The sequence below is a fragment of the Ictalurus punctatus genome, chromosome 22, assembly GCF_001660625.3.
Source record: "Ictalurus punctatus breed USDA103 chromosome 22, Coco_2.0, whole genome shotgun sequence".
NCBI lineage: Eukaryota > Metazoa > Chordata > Actinopteri > Siluriformes > Ictaluridae > Ictalurus > Ictalurus punctatus.
Genome location: NC_030437.2, coordinates 18,823,797 through 18,844,465, shown reverse-complemented (window position 1 = coordinate 18,844,465; position 20,669 = coordinate 18,823,797). Strand labels below are relative to the sequence as shown.

The 20,669-nt window shown below is 45.2% G+C and overlaps 1 protein-coding gene across 3 annotated transcripts in view; it reads right to left on the bottom strand.

The window, feature by feature from the left end:
- Positions 1 to 20,669, bottom strand: part of sema4c (sema domain, immunoglobulin domain (Ig), transmembrane domain (TM) and short cytoplasmic domain, (semaphorin) 4C) — an 82,444-nt gene that overhangs the window by 27,309 nt on the left and 34,466 nt on the right. For all 3 annotated transcript variants that reach the window (XM_053674327.1, XM_053674329.1, XM_053674328.1), the window contains one exon: positions 8,991 to 9,562. In XM_053674327.1, coding sequence (XP_053530302.1) covers positions 8,991 to 9,093 — 103 coding nt within the window. In that variant the 5' untranslated portion in view covers positions 9,094 to 9,562. The remainder of the gene's footprint in view (positions 1 to 8,990; positions 9,563 to 20,669) is intronic.

Here is a 20,669-nt window from a genome sequence, read left to right as displayed (position 1 = left end):
ACAAAACCCGTCTTCCTGCCTGCGAGCGACAGCGAATTTGAAGCGGAGAAACTCGATCAGAGCGAGTGTCACACCACCGACACCAAACTGCAGCGAAAACATCATCTTCATTTTCACCGCGACCCGAGCGGCGCACGAGACACCACTCCTCCAGCAGGATTTATATCCGTCATACGAGACGAGCGGAGAGAGGGAGGACGAAGGGAGGAGTGGTGGGGAAAAAAGGAGAAGATAAAGCCTCAGGGGAGCGAGCGCGATGGAGAGAGAGAGAGAGAGAGAGAGAGAGAGAGAGAATATTCTAGAAGGAACTAAAAAGAGAACGAAGTTATTACTCCGAGAACCTCAGCGCAATGACAGGAGACGGACAGAGAGAGAAGGATGAAGAGAAAGACAGACGGAGACGGGAACGAGGAAGAGAGATAAACCGGGAAAAGAGAAACGGATCAGACGGGCAAATGAAAGAGACTGTGTTGAGTAAGAGAGATAAATGAAAGAGAACAAAAAGGAGACGGATGGACACGGAAGAACGAAGGAGAGAAACAGATATGAGGGAGAGAGGGATGGAGAGATAGTGATGGAGATGGAGAAAATAAAATGACGCAAAGATGAACCAGAGATTGGAAAATACGCAATAGGAGACAACAGACAGTGAGAGAGAGAGAGAGAGAGAGAGAGAGAGAGAGAGAGAGAGAGAGAGAACAAAACACAGGAATGAAAAAGAACTGATAGAAAGAGTGATGTATGAGGAAGAATGTTGACGAGGTGACAGAGCGACAAGCAAGAGACAGGGATGGAGAGAGAGAGAGAGAGTGAGAGAGAGATCAAAACGAGGAAGAGAGAGACAAATGAGAGATAGAGGGATAGAGAAATGACAGAGAGAAAGAGAGGGTATAAAGAATGCTTAGAGAAGAGGGAGAATAAAATGGAAAAAAAGAAGGAGAGAAAGACGATAGAGAAATGAAAAAGGGAAAGCGAGAGAGAGAATCGAGAACCTTAGATGGGAGACTGAGATGACAGAGGGATGGAGAAACGAAGAAAAAAAAGAGAGAGAACGGTGATGAGAGAGGGACAGAGAAACGCAAGAAAGGAGGACAGAAATGAGAGAGAGAGAGAGCGAAATATGAAAGAGAAAGAATAGAGAACCTCTAGAGAAAATAGAGAGAGATGAGAGGGGGATAGAGATATTTAAAAAAAAAAAAAAAAGACAGAAAGAGAGATGAGAGAGGGATAAAAAAACTCTTGTCTTTAGAAAAGAGAGTGAGAGAGAGAGGGAGGGAGAGAAAGATGAGACAGTGGTAGAGAAATAAACAAAAGAGGGAGACAGAGACGAGAGAGGGATATGAGATGAAAGAAAAGAAAAGAAAGACAGAATACAGAGCCTTTAGAGAAGAGACACAGAGAAAGACAGAGAAGAGAGAGAGAGAGAGAGAGAGAGAGAGAGAGATGAGAGTGTGGTGAGAAATAAAAAAGAGAGAGCGATGAGCGAGGGATGGTGAAATTAAGATGAGAGATGGATAAAGATGAAAGAAAAAGACGGAATAGAGAATGCTTAGAGAAGAGAGAGAAAGATGAGAGAGGTCAGTTGAATAGGACCACGCTTTACACACACACACACACACACACACACACACACACACACACACACACACACACTGAGCTGGCTGGGATTGTGTCAGCGTGTCACATCACCAGCGCAGCTGCAGAATAAAGGCGCAGTAACCACAACCGGGCACCAGAGGGCAGCACAGGGGCACGTGGCACCAAACCACTTCAGAGGAGACGATCAAAGGAAGTGATACGATACAACAATGACAAACAGACCGAGACATAGAGAGAGAGAGTTAGAGAGAGAGAGAGAGAGAGAGAGAGAGAGAGAGAGACTTAGAGAGTGAGAGAGTTTTAGAGAGAGAGAGAGAGGTGTGGGTCGTTAGCGCAGCGAACAACTTCAAACACAGTAATGGAGGACAGAACAAGACGCCATCCGTCCTCTTCAGAGAGCCGAGGAAGAGGAAAAAAACCCCCAGCTAAATATAGCCGATGCTAAGCCAAAGACCAGATGTGGGCCAGCGGTGTGGTGCGGCGATGCAAGGACAGGACGATGGTCGCTGAATCTCGTAAAAGAAAAAAAAAAGTCAGTAAACTGTAATAGTGAGTAGTGAATAATCACGAGAAAAAACCCAGCTTTGTGTCAACGGGATGCTAACAGCGGCATGGGAGAGTTCTGCTTGTTCTTAGCCACATTAGTGTTTTCGGGTCAAGTGTTGGTTTAAAGATAGAAAGGCATCTGGAGAGCTGAGTGGAAGAGTGTGTGTGTGTGTGTGTGTGTGTGTGTGTGTGTGTGTGTCAAGGGTGGATAAAGGACCAAGACACAAGCTAGCTCTCATGAGGATGAGGAAGAGAAAGCCTCAAGTCTTGAGTTCTTTATCAATTTTTCAGATGACTTGAAAAACAAAAGCAAAAGCTAGCATTACATAACAGCATTAAGATACACGATGCTAACCGGAGAGATCCATGGAACTGTCCACTTTCGTTAGGTGAGCTTTTACAAAAACAAGACTAGAAACATAATGTCAGAAAGGAAGCGCTTTGAAAACTAGCGCTCATAAACTACAGTAAAAACAAACCCAGCTAGCAAGCCTAGAACAACAGCTAAACACAAACAAATGCTAGCTTACGACCGTGGCTAATCGTTTCGCTAGCGGATGTAGCTTAAGTCTTTATGGAAATTAGCAAACAATGTCATGAATGTCGAAGTTTACCTCAGATGTGTGTGTAATTTACCGGAAAAAGACTCCACGTGACTTAAGATCACACTTAGCATCGGAACACCGCTAACCGGACCTCTGCGGATTTCGCCATCTTGAGAATCGACGACGCTTGAGAACTTTGAAGAGTGATATGCGTTCAGGTGGATTCTCCTCGTGAAGACGGGAAGAAAACGAACGCGTGACTGGATTCGAACATCGGACAAAAGATCGCGATGAAAAGTTGAGGAGGAAGTGACGAATTAGCAAAAGCTAACCTGAACAAGACGCTAACCCTAAGATGACTTAGCGCTGCTTTCAGCGTTAGCCACGTTCGCATTTCTGGGTCGAGTTTAATGAGAGCTTGGAGAGCTTAGCGAATCGGTTTTGGATCAGTTCACCGTGCGTGCGTGTCTGTGTGTGTGTGTGTGTGTGTGTGTGTGTGTGTGTTCATTTTTCCTCTCTGATGTTCCTCCATGGATCTTAGCCCGAGCAACGCTATAAATACAAGTGAGTTCTGCTTATAGCTGCTAACCACACACACACACACACACACACACACACACACACACACACACACACACACACACACACACACACACTGCTATTAAAGGCCTATTTTAGGCTTTTTGAAGGAGGAAGAAAAAAGAAACTGGAAAAGAGAGAGAAAACGCATGCACATGTATAGTAATTATGAAAGGAGAGGACAAGGTTAGCATGCGTGCACACACACACACACACACACACACACACACACACACACACACACTCTCTCTCTCTCTCTCTAAATGCATAACCACATTCAGTATAATAAGGCCAATGGTCAAATGTGGATTTCAAACCATGAATAGATAAAGTTTTAACACACACACACACACACACACACAGAGCGAGAGAGAGAGAGAGGGAGAGAGAGAGAGAGAGGGAGAGAGAGAGAGCTTAACTAAATTTGCTATAATAAAGCAAATGCATTTAGGACTAAATTTAAATCATGACTAGGCAAAGTTTAAAAACACAAACAAAACAGAGCGTGAGAGCAGGGGTATACAGGAAGTGATGCAATTGCTGTAGATTAGCAGAAAGGAGTGGTGGGATATCAGAGAAACGGAAAGGTCAGGCTAGAGCGAGAGAGAGAGAGAGAGAGAGAGAAAGAAAGTAGCGTCATGTGACTAAACACAGGAAACATTCAAAGTGTATAAACACAACAAATCAGGGAGAAAAAGAAAAACAGGAGTATAGCGGGAGATTACGAAACAGATAAATAGAGAGAGGGATGGAGGGAAAGGAGGGAGAGGAATAAGACTAGACGAGTGCGAACGAGAAACTGACGAAGAACAGCGTAGAGAGGACGAGAAGGTTCTTAAGCTGCTCGAGGAGCTCTGAGAGGTAATATGTTTGAGTGATGTGAGCTGATATTGCAGTATGGATAAGAACTGGCTGAGTTTAATCTATATTGAAGCTGCTCTAAGGTCTTAGCCAGGAAGACCAACGAAAAGGGAATTATACATATATATATATATATATATATAAACAAGATGAGAGGATGGACGAACGTTTCATCATCTTTCGTGTTCAGTAAACAACGGAGGCAAGTAATATTGCGAAGTGGGGGGGCGGCGGTGTCCTCCAATAGAGGTGAGGGGCGTGAGTGAGGCCGAGGTTCTGCACTACAGAGAACGTTTGATAATCATCACATCAGTGTTAATGGCGAGGTCAGGGCAACTACACTACCTGGCAGAACACACCTGCTCATAGAAGGCTGTTTCATTGTTTTTGTACTGGTTTAGAATAATAATGAAGACATCTATGAAAATAGCACATATTGAATATGTTTTGCACGCTTTTGGTATCTTCTTGAGCTACAGTAGAAAGGAGCCAAGAGTGGATGTTTGGGGGACATCTTGAGCTACAGTAGAAGGGGTCCAGGAACCAGTCATTGTTGGAACCAGCACAGTCCTTGTGCTACAGGAGAATGGGACAAGAATTGTTCCTTGGTGGACACCTTCAGATATAGTAGAAGTGGGCCTAGAAAGGATTCTTGGGGGACACCTTGAACTACAATAGAAGGGGCCAAGAACCAATCCGTCGGTGGACACTTTGAGCTACAGTAGAAAGGCACCAAGAATGGACTGCTGGGGGACACCCTGCAGTAGAAAGGGGAACAGAGAAGCTACTTGGCAGACACCTTGAGACCCAGTAGAGGGGGGCCACGAACGGACCACTGGGGGACACCCTGCGTTAGAAAGGGGAACAGAGAAGCTACTTGGCAGACACCTTGAGACCCAGTAGAGGGGGGCCAAGAACGGACCACTGGGGGACACCCTGCAGTAGAAAGGGGAAAAGAGCAGATCCTTGGGAGACAAGGAGGAAGGGAGCTAAGAATGGATCCAAGGGGGGACACCTCAAACTAGGGTAGAAGGTGACCAAGAGCTGATTGCTGGGAGGGGGGAATACTTTGAAGAAAACTAGAAGTGGGCTGAATACTGAGTGCTGTGGAACACTGTAAGCTACAGTAGAAGGGGCCTGAACAGATCCTTGCGAGGTACCCCGAGCTACAGTAGAAGAGGCCAAGGACTGATCCCTGGGGGACACCTTGAGCTAAAATAGAAGGGGGCCAGGAATGGACTGCTGAGGGACAGCTTACAGTAGAAAGAAGCAAATAGCAGATCCCTGGTGGATAACTAGAACTTGGCAGATTTGAGTTAGATCGATAGATCGATAGATAGATAGCAGACAAATAATAAGCTACACATAACAAAGGGACTAAAACAGAACGGTGGCGTAAAAAAGGCTGGAAAAATTCCAAGAAACAGAAAAATGAGCTGGGCCAGAGGGAGGCGTCTCGCAGCACGTCAGTCTCTCAGCGTGTTCCGCTAGTGACCTTTTCATAAAAGTGCCGTGGCTTCTTTAATGCTGACAACCTTTACACTCTCATGGGGCACCATTCACACACACACACACACACACACACACACACACACACACACATATTGAGACTTCAGAGCATAGTGCCGGATTGTGAGGGAGAAAAAGAAAGATGTGCAGATGTCACACACACACACACACACACACACACACACACACACACACACACTCCACAGAGTACCGAGGCAGTCATTAAAGTAATTGGAGGGTAGAGAGATGGAATAGGCTGTCGCTCTGTCTCACTCTCTTGCTTTGCTGTCCTCAGCACGTTTCGATTTATGTACTTATACCATCTCTTGGAACTCGTCTTTCATTTTCCGTTAAACTTGCGCCTACTCTCTCTCTCTCTCTCTCTCTCTCTCTCTCTCTCTCTCTCTGTCTCTTTTTTGTCTCTTTGCCTCTCTTGGGATGGCGTGGCACTGAACCTGGACTCCATTTTAAACGCTGCAGTTTTCCTAGAGATCAGCAGAGTTAATAAGCAGAGAGACTGGTAGACCCTTTTCCGCTGACATGGAGCTGGTGTTGTGTCAAGAAACTAGCAAACCTTAAAAGGGTTTTTCCACACCAGAGGCGACGCTCGTCTCCTTTCCATTATCAATTAGAGCCTAAGGGCAGGGAAAAGGCAGGGTAGGGCTTTCAGGCTCGACTCGAGAGCACACGCTTTGCCGTCTTTTTTAACTTAAAAAAACATTAGAAACAGTTGAAGGTGAAAAAACTTTTAATTTGCCGACACGAGAACTGTCCTGGCCGTCATTACCAGATCACTCTACATCTTGCCACCTTAGGCTAGTAAACTTCGCTGATGAACCAGTTGACTTTAATGTTTGCTGTGTCATCACTTACATTTCTAAAGGACTCCGCATCTATCCATCCATCCATATTCCATACCGCTTGCTCTACACAGGGTCACGGGGAGCGTGACCTGGAGAACTCGGGGCAGAAGACGGGGGACACCCTGGACGGGGTGCCAACCCACAGCAGGGCACAACTGCACACACATTCACACAATTTGGACATGCCAATCAGCCTACAACCCAAGTCTTTTGGAATTGGGGGAGGAAACCGGAGTACCTGGAGGAAACCCACGAAGTCCATGGAGGACATGCAAACTCAACGCACACAGGGCGGAGCTAAGATTCGAACCGCCAACACCAGAGGTGCGAGGCGACTAATGGTTAATGGTTAGTTCGAACTGCTGCTCGAGCTGCTTTAGTTGTTGTCAAATGTTGCCAGTGGCATGACTCCTACCCTAACCTCCCCCACCCCCCACCCCCCAAAAGCACCGGATTTTAGTTTCAGACCCGCTGGAACCGAACTCATATTGCCAGCCAGGAACCGGCTCATTTGTGGTGGAATTTCAGTTGGAGACCAGCATCGCGTGGGTGAAAATGTGCTAATGGAGAGACAACGAGACAAAACGAGTTTATATCAGAGAGAGAGAGGGTGTGAGGGAGAGAACAGAGTAGATGAAAGATGATGGAAGTATGTGTGTGGACTTGAAGGCACAGTTCATTTAGGAGGAACCGAAGAGGGGTGGGGTGAATATTATCTTCACTTTAATCTCTACACACACACGGCTATGCCGGCTGAGATCTAAATCCCTCGGACTGCCAGTCTAAGCACTCTACACACACACACACACACACACACACGATCCAGTGAGCCGTCTGTCTCTCTCGTATAGTGCACACAGGGTTCATGTTTATGTGGTTTGGGACGCACACGTCCTGGAACGGTAGTTAAACACACACTCCGTATATTTTTCTTTTCTCTCTCTCTTTCTCAGTTTCTCAGCCATTTTCTCTTCCATTTATGGTGTTAAGAAACCATCCCACCATCTCTACAGCCAGTGTGCGGCGTGCGTCTGTGTGCGTGCGTGTGCACGTGTTTCAGAGATTGCTTTGTTGTTTTATCCAACACTATGTTTGAAGACTACCTGCAATCTGGTGGGCGTCCGCGTACGCTTTTAGATCACTACCTGTTGTTTTAGTGCATTGCTTACTTCCTGTCGGTGAGGTTCTCCACTTTCCACAGCCATGTCATCTACACACAAACACACACACACGCACGCACACGCTCAGACAAAAAACCGAACACCGGAGAGAAACGCAGAACGAGAACAAATGGAGCGAGGGAAGGAGCGAACGAGGGCAGAAAAGCGAGTGCTTTTATGCCAGAACCAGTACAGGCGTGCGGTAACTCGATCGGCCTGAGAACGAGAGAGGGAGGAGGGAGCTGAGCGAAGAAAAGGCTGAGAGGTATATATATATATATATATATATATAAAAAAAAAAACAGAGGTAACGAGAGAGCGAGGGAGAGAGAAAGCAGGTAGAAGATGAAGGACACAAAGAAGCTGAAGAAGCTGAAGCCTGCATGCATAGTATCTCGCTAGCTCTCCGGATGAGGGAGAGTAATGTAATGCTGCTGGTTAACAAACCTGTCAATCATCAGATTGTGGGCTCTGAATAAATATACCTTTGATGTTTTTTTTATCGCTTCTTTAGTTTCGCACGAGGATAATGTAGCTCACTGGTAAGAGAAGCTTATAACCTGTTCACACCATCTGCTGTGCATTTAATACCTGGGTATATTTCAAATGAGCAAGTTGGATAGTTGGATTATGTACCGCAATGATCACCAACCCTGTTCCTGGAGCTCTACCTTCTTATGCAACCATAATGGTCCCCAGCCTGACCTGGCCATCGAATCATCGCCTTAAGACGTTCCTGATCAGTTAAAACAGGTGTGTGTGGTAGATCTTGGTTGGGGAGAGAGAGAAACCCGCAGGAAGGTAGATCACAAGGAAGACGGTTGGTACACCACGTGATCTACTATCACTAATAGCGTCTGTTTTTTGTTTTATTCGTCAGAAGAACACGCTCTCATGAAGTCGCCGAGGAAACCCGTTGGGAAAACCGGTCCAGGATGCTTGTTTGTGTTTGGATAGCATCTCCTGTCGATCATTTTATCGACAATCTACTGTACAGACCATTGTTGATCCTGGGGGCGGAGCTCTGTGAACTTGGAAGTGCGCTCAAGGAGTGAAAACAAACAACAACATTATTTAAATGTCAAAGCCATCAAATTGCTTATACTTGTCATGGTCTAATGGTGCATAACTAATTGAGTTATTTGCTTGGACGTAAAAAAAAAAAAAAAGTCGTAAGCTGTCAGTCACGCGGAAAAACACGTACGTGGATTGTAAAATCGTGCATGTTAAAATCCGATACCTAACACCAGTGGCAAAATTTAGTGTTGCGGTGTGACCAATCATCCCAAAATATTATTAATATTAATACATTATAAAAAGTTACTCACCGTGATATCGGATGGTCTTGCGCGGGACTGGGTTCCAGTTCACACAGTTCACATTTTCCAGACCTATCACCAGAACCACGAGTAGGACTTTAGCCCCACCCATTTCTCCAGGAATCCTTTTTATGATTGGATAATAAATCGGAAAAATCTTCTTAATTTAAAAAACTGTTTTGGTTCAAAAAGATGACGATGGTCCTGATTCGATGACTGGTAGTTCCAGACGTCGGCTCTGATCAGAGAAACGGTACTTCGATGGTTCTGATTGGTCGTTCTTGGAGAAGCGGTAGTTCTTGGTAGAAATGGCTCTGCTTAGAGCGACAGCGAGTTCGACGGTTCTACTCAGACAACTGTCGGTCGGCTCAATGGTTCTGATTGGACCACTTTTGGTTCTCAATGTACAGACTGGACCTTCTGGACCTTCCAGCTGGGTATTGATGGCTCAAATTGGAGAAATTGGTACACTCCAGCGGTTCTGCTTGGGCAACTCGACGTTGTGGTTCTGACTGGACGACTAGTAGTTCTCAGAAGTGGACAATGAGCCGTTGGAGACGTTGATAACAGCCTTTGTCAGCCTGTATGGGGGAAAAAAAACACAACACAAAATAAATGTAAGCAAAAGTCATTTTGGGAAGTGCTCGTACCTTCTCGCGACACGCTGTTGCCTTCAGGCCACGCAGCAAAATGAAGCGTTAAATCAACGGCTCCATTTGAGAACTACATTGTATTGAAATGTGCAGTGTGTGTTAATTTAACACTGGTGATTTAACTGTGCGCTGGACTGGAACACTGTTTAGTAAAGATGGGGGGGGGTTTGCGAATGGCGGTGTTGCTGTCAAGACAATTTAATGACAGTGTGTGCAGCTCAAAAAAAAAAAAAAAAACAAAACAAACTATTGAAATGTTTTGGCAGAGAACCAGCTAAACCATGAATGCCTGTCAGCGCACGGCAGCATCAACACGGCCCACTTCAGCATCGTTTATAGGAGAAATGCATCAAACATCCCTGACAACCTGCGAAGAAATGAGAGATGGGCTTGTAATTATAATGGGAAGGCTGCATATCGCGAAAGCATCTTATTAGGCCAGATGCAAGGTGAGAGAGAGAGCGCGAGCGAGATCGTAACACACACTCAGCCGTAATGATTCAGCCTTAATCGTCGCGTCTCACCTGTTTGTTTCTGTTAAAAATACTAAGGAAATTAAAGGAGCGGTAACATTTGCTCGAGTGTAAAGTACATAGAGTAAACCCATTGACTTTTTAAACGTGCCTTAAATGTCACGCGGCATTTTACAGCGAGATATAAAAAAAACAAAAAACAAAGAGGAAGAAGAAAAAAAAAAAAACCCTTCCCGTCACCCCTCAGGCACTTTTATCAGTGTGATTTTTATTTAAAAAAAAAAAAAAAGAAGGTCTGGCTGAGTGATAAACGCGCCTTCTGCCATTTACCGCAATTGAGACGGAGGCCTCGGTAACAACAAAGTCGCAGCTCGCATTGATTTCTGTTTGTGTGTGTGTGCGCGGGGTTTTTTTTTTTACAAGCAAATGAGGTGAAAGGAGTAAAGAGTAGGAAAAAAACGGTACACGGATCACGGTAATTTTCAGCAAATCGCTCGTCGCTAACTGACGGGTAACAGCACTGGAATTTACTACAGCTTCAGGTGTTTAATCTTCTAATGTTTGCTTTGCTGTTGAACACGGGAAAAACGTCCATCCGTCCATCCGTTCGTCCATCCGTCCGTCCGTCCGACCGTCCATCCGTCTGTCCATCCATCTGTCCGTCCGTCCATCCGTCCGTCCATCCATCTGTCCGTCCATCCATCCATCCATCCATCCATCCATCCGTTCATCCGTCTGTCCGTCCATCCATCCGTCCGTCCGTCCATCCATCCGTCCGTCCGTCCATCCATCCATCCGTCCATCCGTCCGTCCGTCCATCCATCCATCCGTCCGTCCATCCATCCGTCCGTCCATCCATCCATCCATCCGTTCATCCGTCCGTCCATCCATCCATCCATCTGTCCGTCCATCCATCCGTCCGTCCATCCATCCATCCTTCCGTTCACCCATCCATCCGTCCGTCCGTCCGTCCGTCCATCCATCCATCCATCCGTTCATCCATCCATCCGTTCATCCATCTGTCCGTCCATCCGTCCGTCCGTCCGTTCGTCCGTCCGTTCGTCCATCCATCCATCCATCCATCCGTTCATCCATCCGTCCGTCCATCCATCCATCCGTTCATCCATCCGTCCGTCCATCCATCTGTCCGTCCGTCCATCCATCTGTCCGTCCATCCATCTGTCCGTTCATCCATCCGTCCATCCGTCCGTCCGTCCATCCATCCATCCATTCATCCATCCATCCATCTGTTCATCCATTCATCCATCCGTCCATCCATTTTCCATATCGCTTATCCTACACAGGGTCACGAGGACCCTGGAGCCTATTCCAGGGAACTCGGGGAACAAGGCGCAGGGACACCCTGGACGAGGTACCAACCCCTCACGGGACACAATTACACACACATTCACACATTTGGAAACGCCAATCAGCCTACAACGCATGTCTTTGGCGTAGTGGAGGAAACCGGAGTACCCGAAGCGCGGGGAGAACATGCAAACTCCACACACACACACAGCGGAGCTGGGATTCGAACGCCCAACCCCCAATATATATATTCTCTCTCTCTCTCTCTCTCTCTCTCTATATATATATATATATATATATATATATATATACGTTCTGTATACAGTTGATTACTATGCAGTTTTTTCTGTGAAGTTTCACTAAACAAATTTTTTTCACATCAATGCGCATTAGCTAATTGAATGCTGATTATTGCTACAGTAACACAATTCTAATAGAATTTAGGTCCGGATTTCAAAAATAGCACTTTCAACCCATTAATCATTCTGATTTATTAAATTATTACTACTCTCGAGACATGACCACGCACCTGCATTCATTTTCACTATGTATTAAATAAAGTTCGCTCACAGAAAACACTTACACATCTCCTCCTCCTCATTTTTTTGTTTTTTACCGGCAAATATAGTCGCTCAGCCAAGTTTGGTGTCTGACTGTAACACGCTTACATTTACTGTATATTTATGAGTACAGGTTTATTTTTTACTGCAGTTTTACTGCTGTGAAACCATTTTAGGTACGGATTTCCGAAACAGATTTTTGGGGTGAGAACTATAAACTTCCATTACTCGTCCGATCGATTGTTCCTTTAATACTTAGAGCGCTTCGTAAAATGCCCAGGTGCCGACGTAAACCGAGATACGCCCGCCGTTTCGGCGTTTTAACGACGCGGATCACGTCTGAAATGCAAATTCTAAAATGGCTTCGGTACAGACACAATATATCCTCGAATCTATTCCGCCGAATGCATTTTGCAGCGCGGGGCATTTGATTCGAAATGCATTTTCAGTCATATTTTTTTCCATCACGCCTGGAATGAGTGGAGAGCAAAGCTGTGCAAACTGAACAGGAGATTGAAAAGGCCTCGTCCCAAATCTCCAGCAAAAAAAAAAAAACAAAAAAACAACCCTGCACACGAAAGGAGGAAGACGTCAAGAGGGAAAAAGGCTCGGTGCTGGATGACCTTTCCGTCGGCTGCTTTTGGGACGGGGACTTTCACTCAAGCGCTAATTACTGCCTACAAATTAGAGACGAGACGGGCCGGGGTATCACGTTGCAATCCCGACAAAGGCAGCTGGCTAGTTTCGCGGGGCGTTGAGGGACAGAGGGCGAATGCTCCAAGGAAGAGCGTGTGTGCTTTGCGTGTGTATATCAGGAAGAGAATGTTTTGACCCGGACTTTCCCCGAGGAAAACAAGCGGTCATGTTTGTTCTGGTCTGCGTAGATGCTGGGAAGAAGAAGAAGAAGAAGAAGAAGAGGTCAAGTATTGAGTCAGTGACCGGTCTCAAATGTCAATCTTTAACTCCTCCTCTTGGCCAAATGAAACTCGTGACCGCCGACCTATAACCTCCGAGCCCTCTAGAGCTCACAGGTGCTCATAAACAAGCGGGTTGTTGTGAAGCAGGAAGAAGAAGATTAGGTGAAATGAAGGTCGGATGTGGAAAAAAAAACCCCGCCTCTTCAAACAAAAACAGTCTCACGCTCAAAGCTCTTCTCTTCCCTCCTCCCTTCCTCCGTCACTCCTTCGTGCTCTGATGTACACAAAGCCCAGCGGCCAGCGGGAGACAGATGGAGCTAGTCAACATCCGAACGCCATCACTCAGAGGATAGTTAGAGAGCTACCCTCGGGTGCAACAGCATGAGTACAGTACCGAGAACTTGCTTTTATTTCCCAGAATACAGATGCTCATCTGCGTTTTTTATTCAAGAAACTCACATTTCAAACTGAAAAAAAAAAAAAAAAATCCATTTTCATGTCTCATTTATGTCTTATGGCATTTAGGTCTGGTCCACAAGAAGAGATTCTCAACCACATCGGCCTTTTTGAATCGTCTTTACACTAAACTCTGAGGATAATAACACAAAGCACTCACTTCAACACGACTCAACTCACATCATCATAACAACTCAACTCAAACCAACTCAACTCAAACCAACTCAACTCACATCATCATAACAACTCAACTCAAACCAACTCAACTCACATCATCATAACAACTCAACTCAAACCAACACAACTCAACTCACATCATCATAACAACTCAACTCAAACCAACACAACTCAACTCACATCATCATAACAACTCAACTCAAACCAACACAACTCAACGCACATCATCATAACAACTCAACTCAAACCAACACAACTCAACTCACATCATCATAACAACCTCACTCAAACCAACTCAACTCAACTCACATCATCATAACAACCTCACTCAAACCAACACAACTCACATCATCATAACAACCTCACTCAAACCAACTCAACTCAACTCACATCATCATAACAACTCAACTCAAACCAACACAACTCAACTCACATCATCATAACAACTCAACTCAAACCAACACAACTCAACTCACATCATCATAACAACTCAACTCAAACCAACTCAACTCACATCATAACAACTCAACTGAAACCAACTCAACTCACATCATCATAACAACTCAACTCAAACCAACACAACTCAACGCACATCATCATAACAACCTCACTCAAACCAATACAGCTCAAACCAACTCAACTCAAACCAACTCAACTCACATCATCATAACAACTTAACTCAGACCAACACAACTCAACTCACATCATCATAACAACTCAACTCAAACCAACTCAACTCACATCATAACAACTCAACTGAAACCAACTCAACTCACATCATCATAACAACCTCACTCAAACCAACTCAACTCAACTCAACTCACATCATCATAACAACTCAACTCAAACCAACACAACTCACATAATCATAACTCAACAGTTCTACTCGCCAACTCTAACAAACAGCTCAACTCCACAACATAACAATGATTCATCATCTCAACCAACAGCACAACAACTCAACTCACAACTATTCGACCCATCGGATCAACTCTAGTACATTGGACCATCAGGCAGTGCTTCACGTTTGGGTGGATAATGGTGGATTGATCTGGCTGTAGTAATTCTACCCCTAGAGAACATGATGGTGGAGAGAGTATTACTGTTATTTCTTTCCTGATTGTCTTGTTAAGGTTTTCTGACTTTTCACTGGGCATATTCTACTGAGTCAGCTCTGTTCAAGCCTGTTTAAGTTGCTTTGAAGGATAAAAAGAGTGCGCATGTGTGTGTGTGTGCACACTTGTCTTAAACGGAGGACATTCTCCCTCAGCAAAACGTCTCACTTTTCCCACATCCGTTCTTTTTCTCATTCGATACAATGCCATATTGATCTTCTGCGTCTAATAAACGACGACCTGAATACACCGGTCCAATGTCCAGACTCATCTTTTTTGCCAAATTTCTGACACGTTAGACAGCGAACCAAACCAGGTAACAAATCATCATGTGACACCGACCGACTCGGAAAGGGACCAAACAGAATCCAGAGCCAGGACGCTAAGGACAGCAGGCGCTGTATAACATTGTCTTCCAGATCAACCAGTTCATTTTTCATTCTATGCCTAAATAAGGAAGTGACAGAGTATGGGTTGTAAAAAGTCAGCTTTGGTTAAGGAGGCGTGGCCTCTGTGCCCGTAAGTGTCCCATCAGATCATCGATCAAGTTCCGCATCAAATCATCTGGGAAAGCGACATGCACCGCTAGAACAGAGTGTTCTCCGTGCTGCTCATTTGCATTCAGTCTGACTATTTATATCTGCCGGAATTACACAAGTCAAAACAAAGTATTCACACACACTGCTGTGCTTTTTCCCAACTCACTAAGACTCCCTCACAGAGAAAACATCACAAAAAAAAGATGGTGGTCCATCTGCAAGATTCAGATTAGTGGGCGTGTCTTGGTACCCGTGTATGAACCCGAAGACACGCCTTTTCTATGTTTCTGAGCAGGTCAAATAAATCCGTCAGTATGATAAGGTTTTCTCCTGTCATTAACAATATTTGTGAAAATACCTGATTATTTCCACACCCGAGCTCAGAGACACACCTCACGTTCCCATATATGGTCTCGGACAATCCCACATTTCCATACAAGAACTCATAGACACACTCAAATCTCCACAGGTGAACTGAGAGATGAGCCAATCCATGTTTGATTCCTAAGACAGGCCCATATTTTCCATATATGGTCTTCAAATCACACCCATCGAAGACGCTTCCATTTCAATATATGAGTTCCGAGACATGTCTATATTAGCATGTATGGACTCACATTCCTGCTTATACGTCCATGTCGGATTTAAGTCTCCTCTATTTTCATATATAGACACAGAGTTTCAGATATTCCGCCATATATGGACACAGTCTCAACAAATATACATATATGGATTCGGGTCCTGCCTATAGTGCCATATATGGACATAAGCTCACCTATATTGAAGTATATATAGACTCAAAGTTTCAGCTATACTTCCATAAATGGACGCAACGTCCCAGCAATATTTCCAAATCTGCACTCCAGTCTCAATTCTACTTCTATATATGGACTCGAGTCCCACCTGGATTTCCATATTCCGACACAGTCACACCTACATTGAAGTATATGGACTCTAAGGTTCAGCTATACTTCCATATTTGGACGCCATCCTATATTTCCATATCTCAACTCTAGTCCCACTTCTACTTCCACATATGGACTCATGTCCCGCCGGTATTTCCATATATGGACACATAAATGGAACTATATAGACTCAAGATTCCATACTTCCTATATACTATATATATATGGACTAAATATGGATTAAAGTCCCGCCTCAATTTCCATATCTGGACTCCAATGATCAGCTATATTTCCCTATATGGCCTCAAAGCCCCGCCCATATTTCCGTATATGTACTCCTTTTTCTCTGAACGCCTAGATGTCAAACTCTAATTTTGTGCTCTAAACATGAAGCTCCTCCCACATTACCATAAAACCCCGCCCACTCCGCTGACCTCCGAGCCGGCCGTTATGAGAGGAAGGAGAATGTTTGGCCTGTGCTGATGGTGACAGACCACGCAGCTGGCATGTATGCGTCTGTGTGTGTGTGTGTGTGTGTGTGTGTGTGTGTGTGCGTGCGCTGAAAGTGCGATGGTGCCGGGAGTGGGAGTGTGAACGAGTGGGAGTGTGACAGCTCGTGCATGCCTGTTAAGCGTGTGTGTGTTGGCAAGTTGTGTTCTGTTTGATTAGCCAATGATAGGGGATGAAAGCCAGATCATCAAGAGGAGTTTGATCAGCTGCGGAGAACACACACACTATCATCCACGCTGACACACACACACACACACACACACACACACACACACCATCATCTACTCTGACATACGCACCGTCATCCATGATGTGACTGTGACGAGAAAAAGAACTCGGGTTAATGAAAGACCGATTACTCAGTCTAATTATCCATTCTCTCTCTCTCTCTCTCTGTATATCTATCTGTTATGTCTTTTACTTTATCTCTCTCTCTCTCTCTCTCTCTCTCTCTCTCTCTCACTCTGTGACCTTGTGCTGTCAGCTGTTTTAACAAGGCTTAAACGAACACACCAGTTGTGTGTACATGGGGGTGTGCACTGCCCATGTAGCATGAGCTATGATATGATACGCTGGTACATGCCAACACACACACACACACACACACACACACACACACACACACACACACACACAATTTCAGCGAAATCAATATTTTTTTTATTGAGGAATCCATTATGTCAAGAACTCTTGACGTGCACCTGAAAGGAAAGCAAGTGAAAGCATCGGAGCGTCTCCGGGTTCCCGCAGTCCGCTTTCCCATGAACCCTCACTGCGTCGCGAGAATGCGGCAGTCATAATTTCATCTACAGCCTCAAGTACAACCCTGATGTCACTATTACAACTCAAAATGTAATTAAAGATCTATAATGAGCATTTTGTGTAATCTGGTCACCCAAGGAAAGCGTTAAAAACAGCTCGCCCCACTCACACACCACCTACGCCTTTGTTTGGCGTCTTGTTTTTTGCTGAAAAACCTCCTTCCTGCGAGCCTTTGAGAAGTTTAATCACCTCTCCTTCTTTCTCTCTCTCTCTCTCCCTCTCCCTCCTTCTCTCTCTCCCCCTCTCCCGCCTTCTCTCGCTCTCCCTTCTCTCTCCCCACCGCTGTGCCGCGGAGTCGTGTTGGCGTGACGGGGTGGAAAAGGTCACTCCTGTTTCTTCGTTTTCGGGGCAAGTGGAGCGAGGGAAGAGGAGGAGCGAGGAGGAGGGCAGAAGCAGGTAGAGGCCTCTCTGCACTCGTCCGCTGTTCTGTCGGTTCTGTGGACCGAGCGCTAATGGGGCGTCACGCTGAGCTGGCGCAGAGCACGCCTGCTGCTGCTGCTGTACATTATGGGAAACACACCTTCACACACACACACACACACACACACACAGAGAGAGAGAGAAGGCCGATCGATGCAGTAAGAGATGCGGAATTGCGCGCGTGTGTGTGCGTGTGTGAGAGGAAAAAACAGAGCCAACAGCAACACAAAGACAAATTTGATATTTTTTTTATGATCCACTCGACACAATTACACCACAGGAGCATTTTCTCCATTCTCATGATGTGTGTGTGTGTGTGTGACCCCAGTGCACGATGTGTGATGAAATATCAAATCTCCACAAAGATATACACACGGTGTAAGACAAGAACAATACAACAAATTACACAACACACACACACACACACACACACACACACACACACACACGCTCCAGAAGCGAAGATGTACTCATGGGAAATATTCGATAGTCGTTTACTACTCAGGTGGCCGATCAATTCTCAAAATAATTATGACAGACAAGTTAATCTGCAGGATTTCTACAATCTCAACGGTACTCTTTCACTTCCTGTGGTTCCTGCTTCTCTACACAGACTCCGCCCACTAAAAAAAACTCGTGTAATATTCCTTTTCAGCCAGTTTTGTGATAGCTCCGCCCATCGGAACCTTTACACTTTCCCCGTTAACCCTTCGCCTAACCGAACCCTAGGTGAAATAAATTCCATTCTAATTTGGAGATATCGTTTCAGATTGTCAGCCTCCTCAGCCAATCAGATTCGCCTCGTATCTGGCCTCCATTTACGCAAGCGCGCGTTTTACATACGGGACGTCTGAGTCGGGGAGATTAAAAAAATAAAGTCAGAACTCGGCAATTAATCATCGTTTGGTTGGATATAGTGATACGGTGGGGTAGACAAAGAGCATATGGAGAGTGAGACCGTCAGAGTGAGGCAAAGAGTGAGACAGAAAGAGTGAAACAGATACAGTGAGGTAGATAAAGAGCATACGGAGAGTGAGACAGTCAGAATGAGGCAAAGAGTGAGACAGAAAGAGTGAAACAGGTACAGTGAGGTAGACAAAGAGCATACGGAGAGTGAGGCAAAGAGTGAGACAGAAAAAAGTGAAACAGGTACAGTGAGGTAGATAAAGAGCATACAGAGAGTGAGACAGTCAGAGTGAGGCAAAGAGTGAGACAGAGTGAAACAGATACAGTGAGGTAGACAAAGAGCACACAGAGAGTGAGACAGTCAGAGTGAGACGGGAAAAAGTGAAACAGGTACAGTGAGGTAGACAAAGAGCATACAGAGAGTGAGACAGTCAGAGTGAGACAGTCAGACTGAGACAGAAAAAAGTGAAACAGGTACAGTGAGGTAGAAAAAGAGCATACAGAGAGTGAGACAGTCAGAATGAGGCAAAGAGTGAGACAGAAAAAAGTGAAACAGGTACAGTGAGGTAGACAAAGAGCATACAGAGAGTGAGACAGTCAGAATGAGGCAAAGAGTGAGACAGAAAAAAGTGAAACAGATACATTGAGGTAGAAAAAGAGCATACAGAGAGTGAGACAGTCAGAGTGAGACAGTCAGAGTGAGACAGGAAAAAGTGAAACAGGTACAGTGAGGTAGAAAAAGAGCATACAGAGAGTGAGACAGTCAGAGTGAGGCAAAGAGTGAGACAGAGTGAAACAGATACAGTGAGGTAGACAAAGAGCACACAGAGAGTGAGACAGTCAGAGTGAGACAGAAAAAAGTGAAACAGATACATTGAGGTAGAAAAAGAGCATACAGAGAGTGAGACAGTCAGAGTGAGACAGTCAGAGTGAGACAGAAAAAAGTGAAACAGGTACAGTGAGGTAGAAAAAGAGCATACAGAGAGTGAGACAGTCAGAGTGAGACAGTCAGAGTGAGACAGGAAAAAGTGAAACAGGTACAGTGAGGTAGAAAAAGAGCACACAGAGAGTGAGACAGTCAGTGTGAGACAGTCAGAGTGAGACAGGAAAAAGTGAAACAGGTACAGTGAGGTAGAAAAAGAGCATACAGAGAGTGAGACAGTCAGAGTGAGACAGTCAGAGAGAGACGGGAAAAAGTGAAACAGGTACAGTGAGGTAGAAAAAGAGCACACAGAGAGTGAGACAGTCAGAGTGAGACAGTCAGAGTGAGACGGGAAAAAGTGAAACAGGTACAGTGAGGTAGACGAAGAGCACACAGAGAGTGAGACAGTCAGAGTGAGACAGTCAGAGTGAGACAGGAAAAAGTGAAACAGGTACAGTGAGGTAGACGAAGAGCACACAGAGAGTGAGACAGTCAGAGTGAGACAGTCAGAGTGAGACAGGAAAAAGTGAAACAGGTACGGTGAGGTAGACGAAGAGCACACAGAGAGTGAGACAGTCAGAGTGAGACAGTCAGAGTGAGACAGTCAGAGTGAGACAGGAAAAAGTGAAACAGGTACAGTGAGGTAGACGAAGAGCATACAGAGAGTGAGACAGTCAGAGTGAGACAGTCAGAGTGAGACAGGAAAAAGTGAAACAGGTACAGTGAGGTAGACGAAGAGCACACAGAGAGTGAGACAGTCAGAGTGAGACAGTCAGAGTGAGACAGGAAAAAGTGAAACAGGTACAGTGAGGTAGACGAAGAGCACACAGAGAGTGAGACAGTCAGAGTGAGACAGTCAGAGTGAGACAGGAAAAAGTGAAACAGGTACAGTGAGGTAGAAAAAGAGCATACAGAGAGTGAGACAGTCAGAGTGAGACAGTCAGAGTGAGACAGGAAAAAGTGAAACAGGTACAGTGAGGTAGACGAAGAGCACACAGAGAGTGA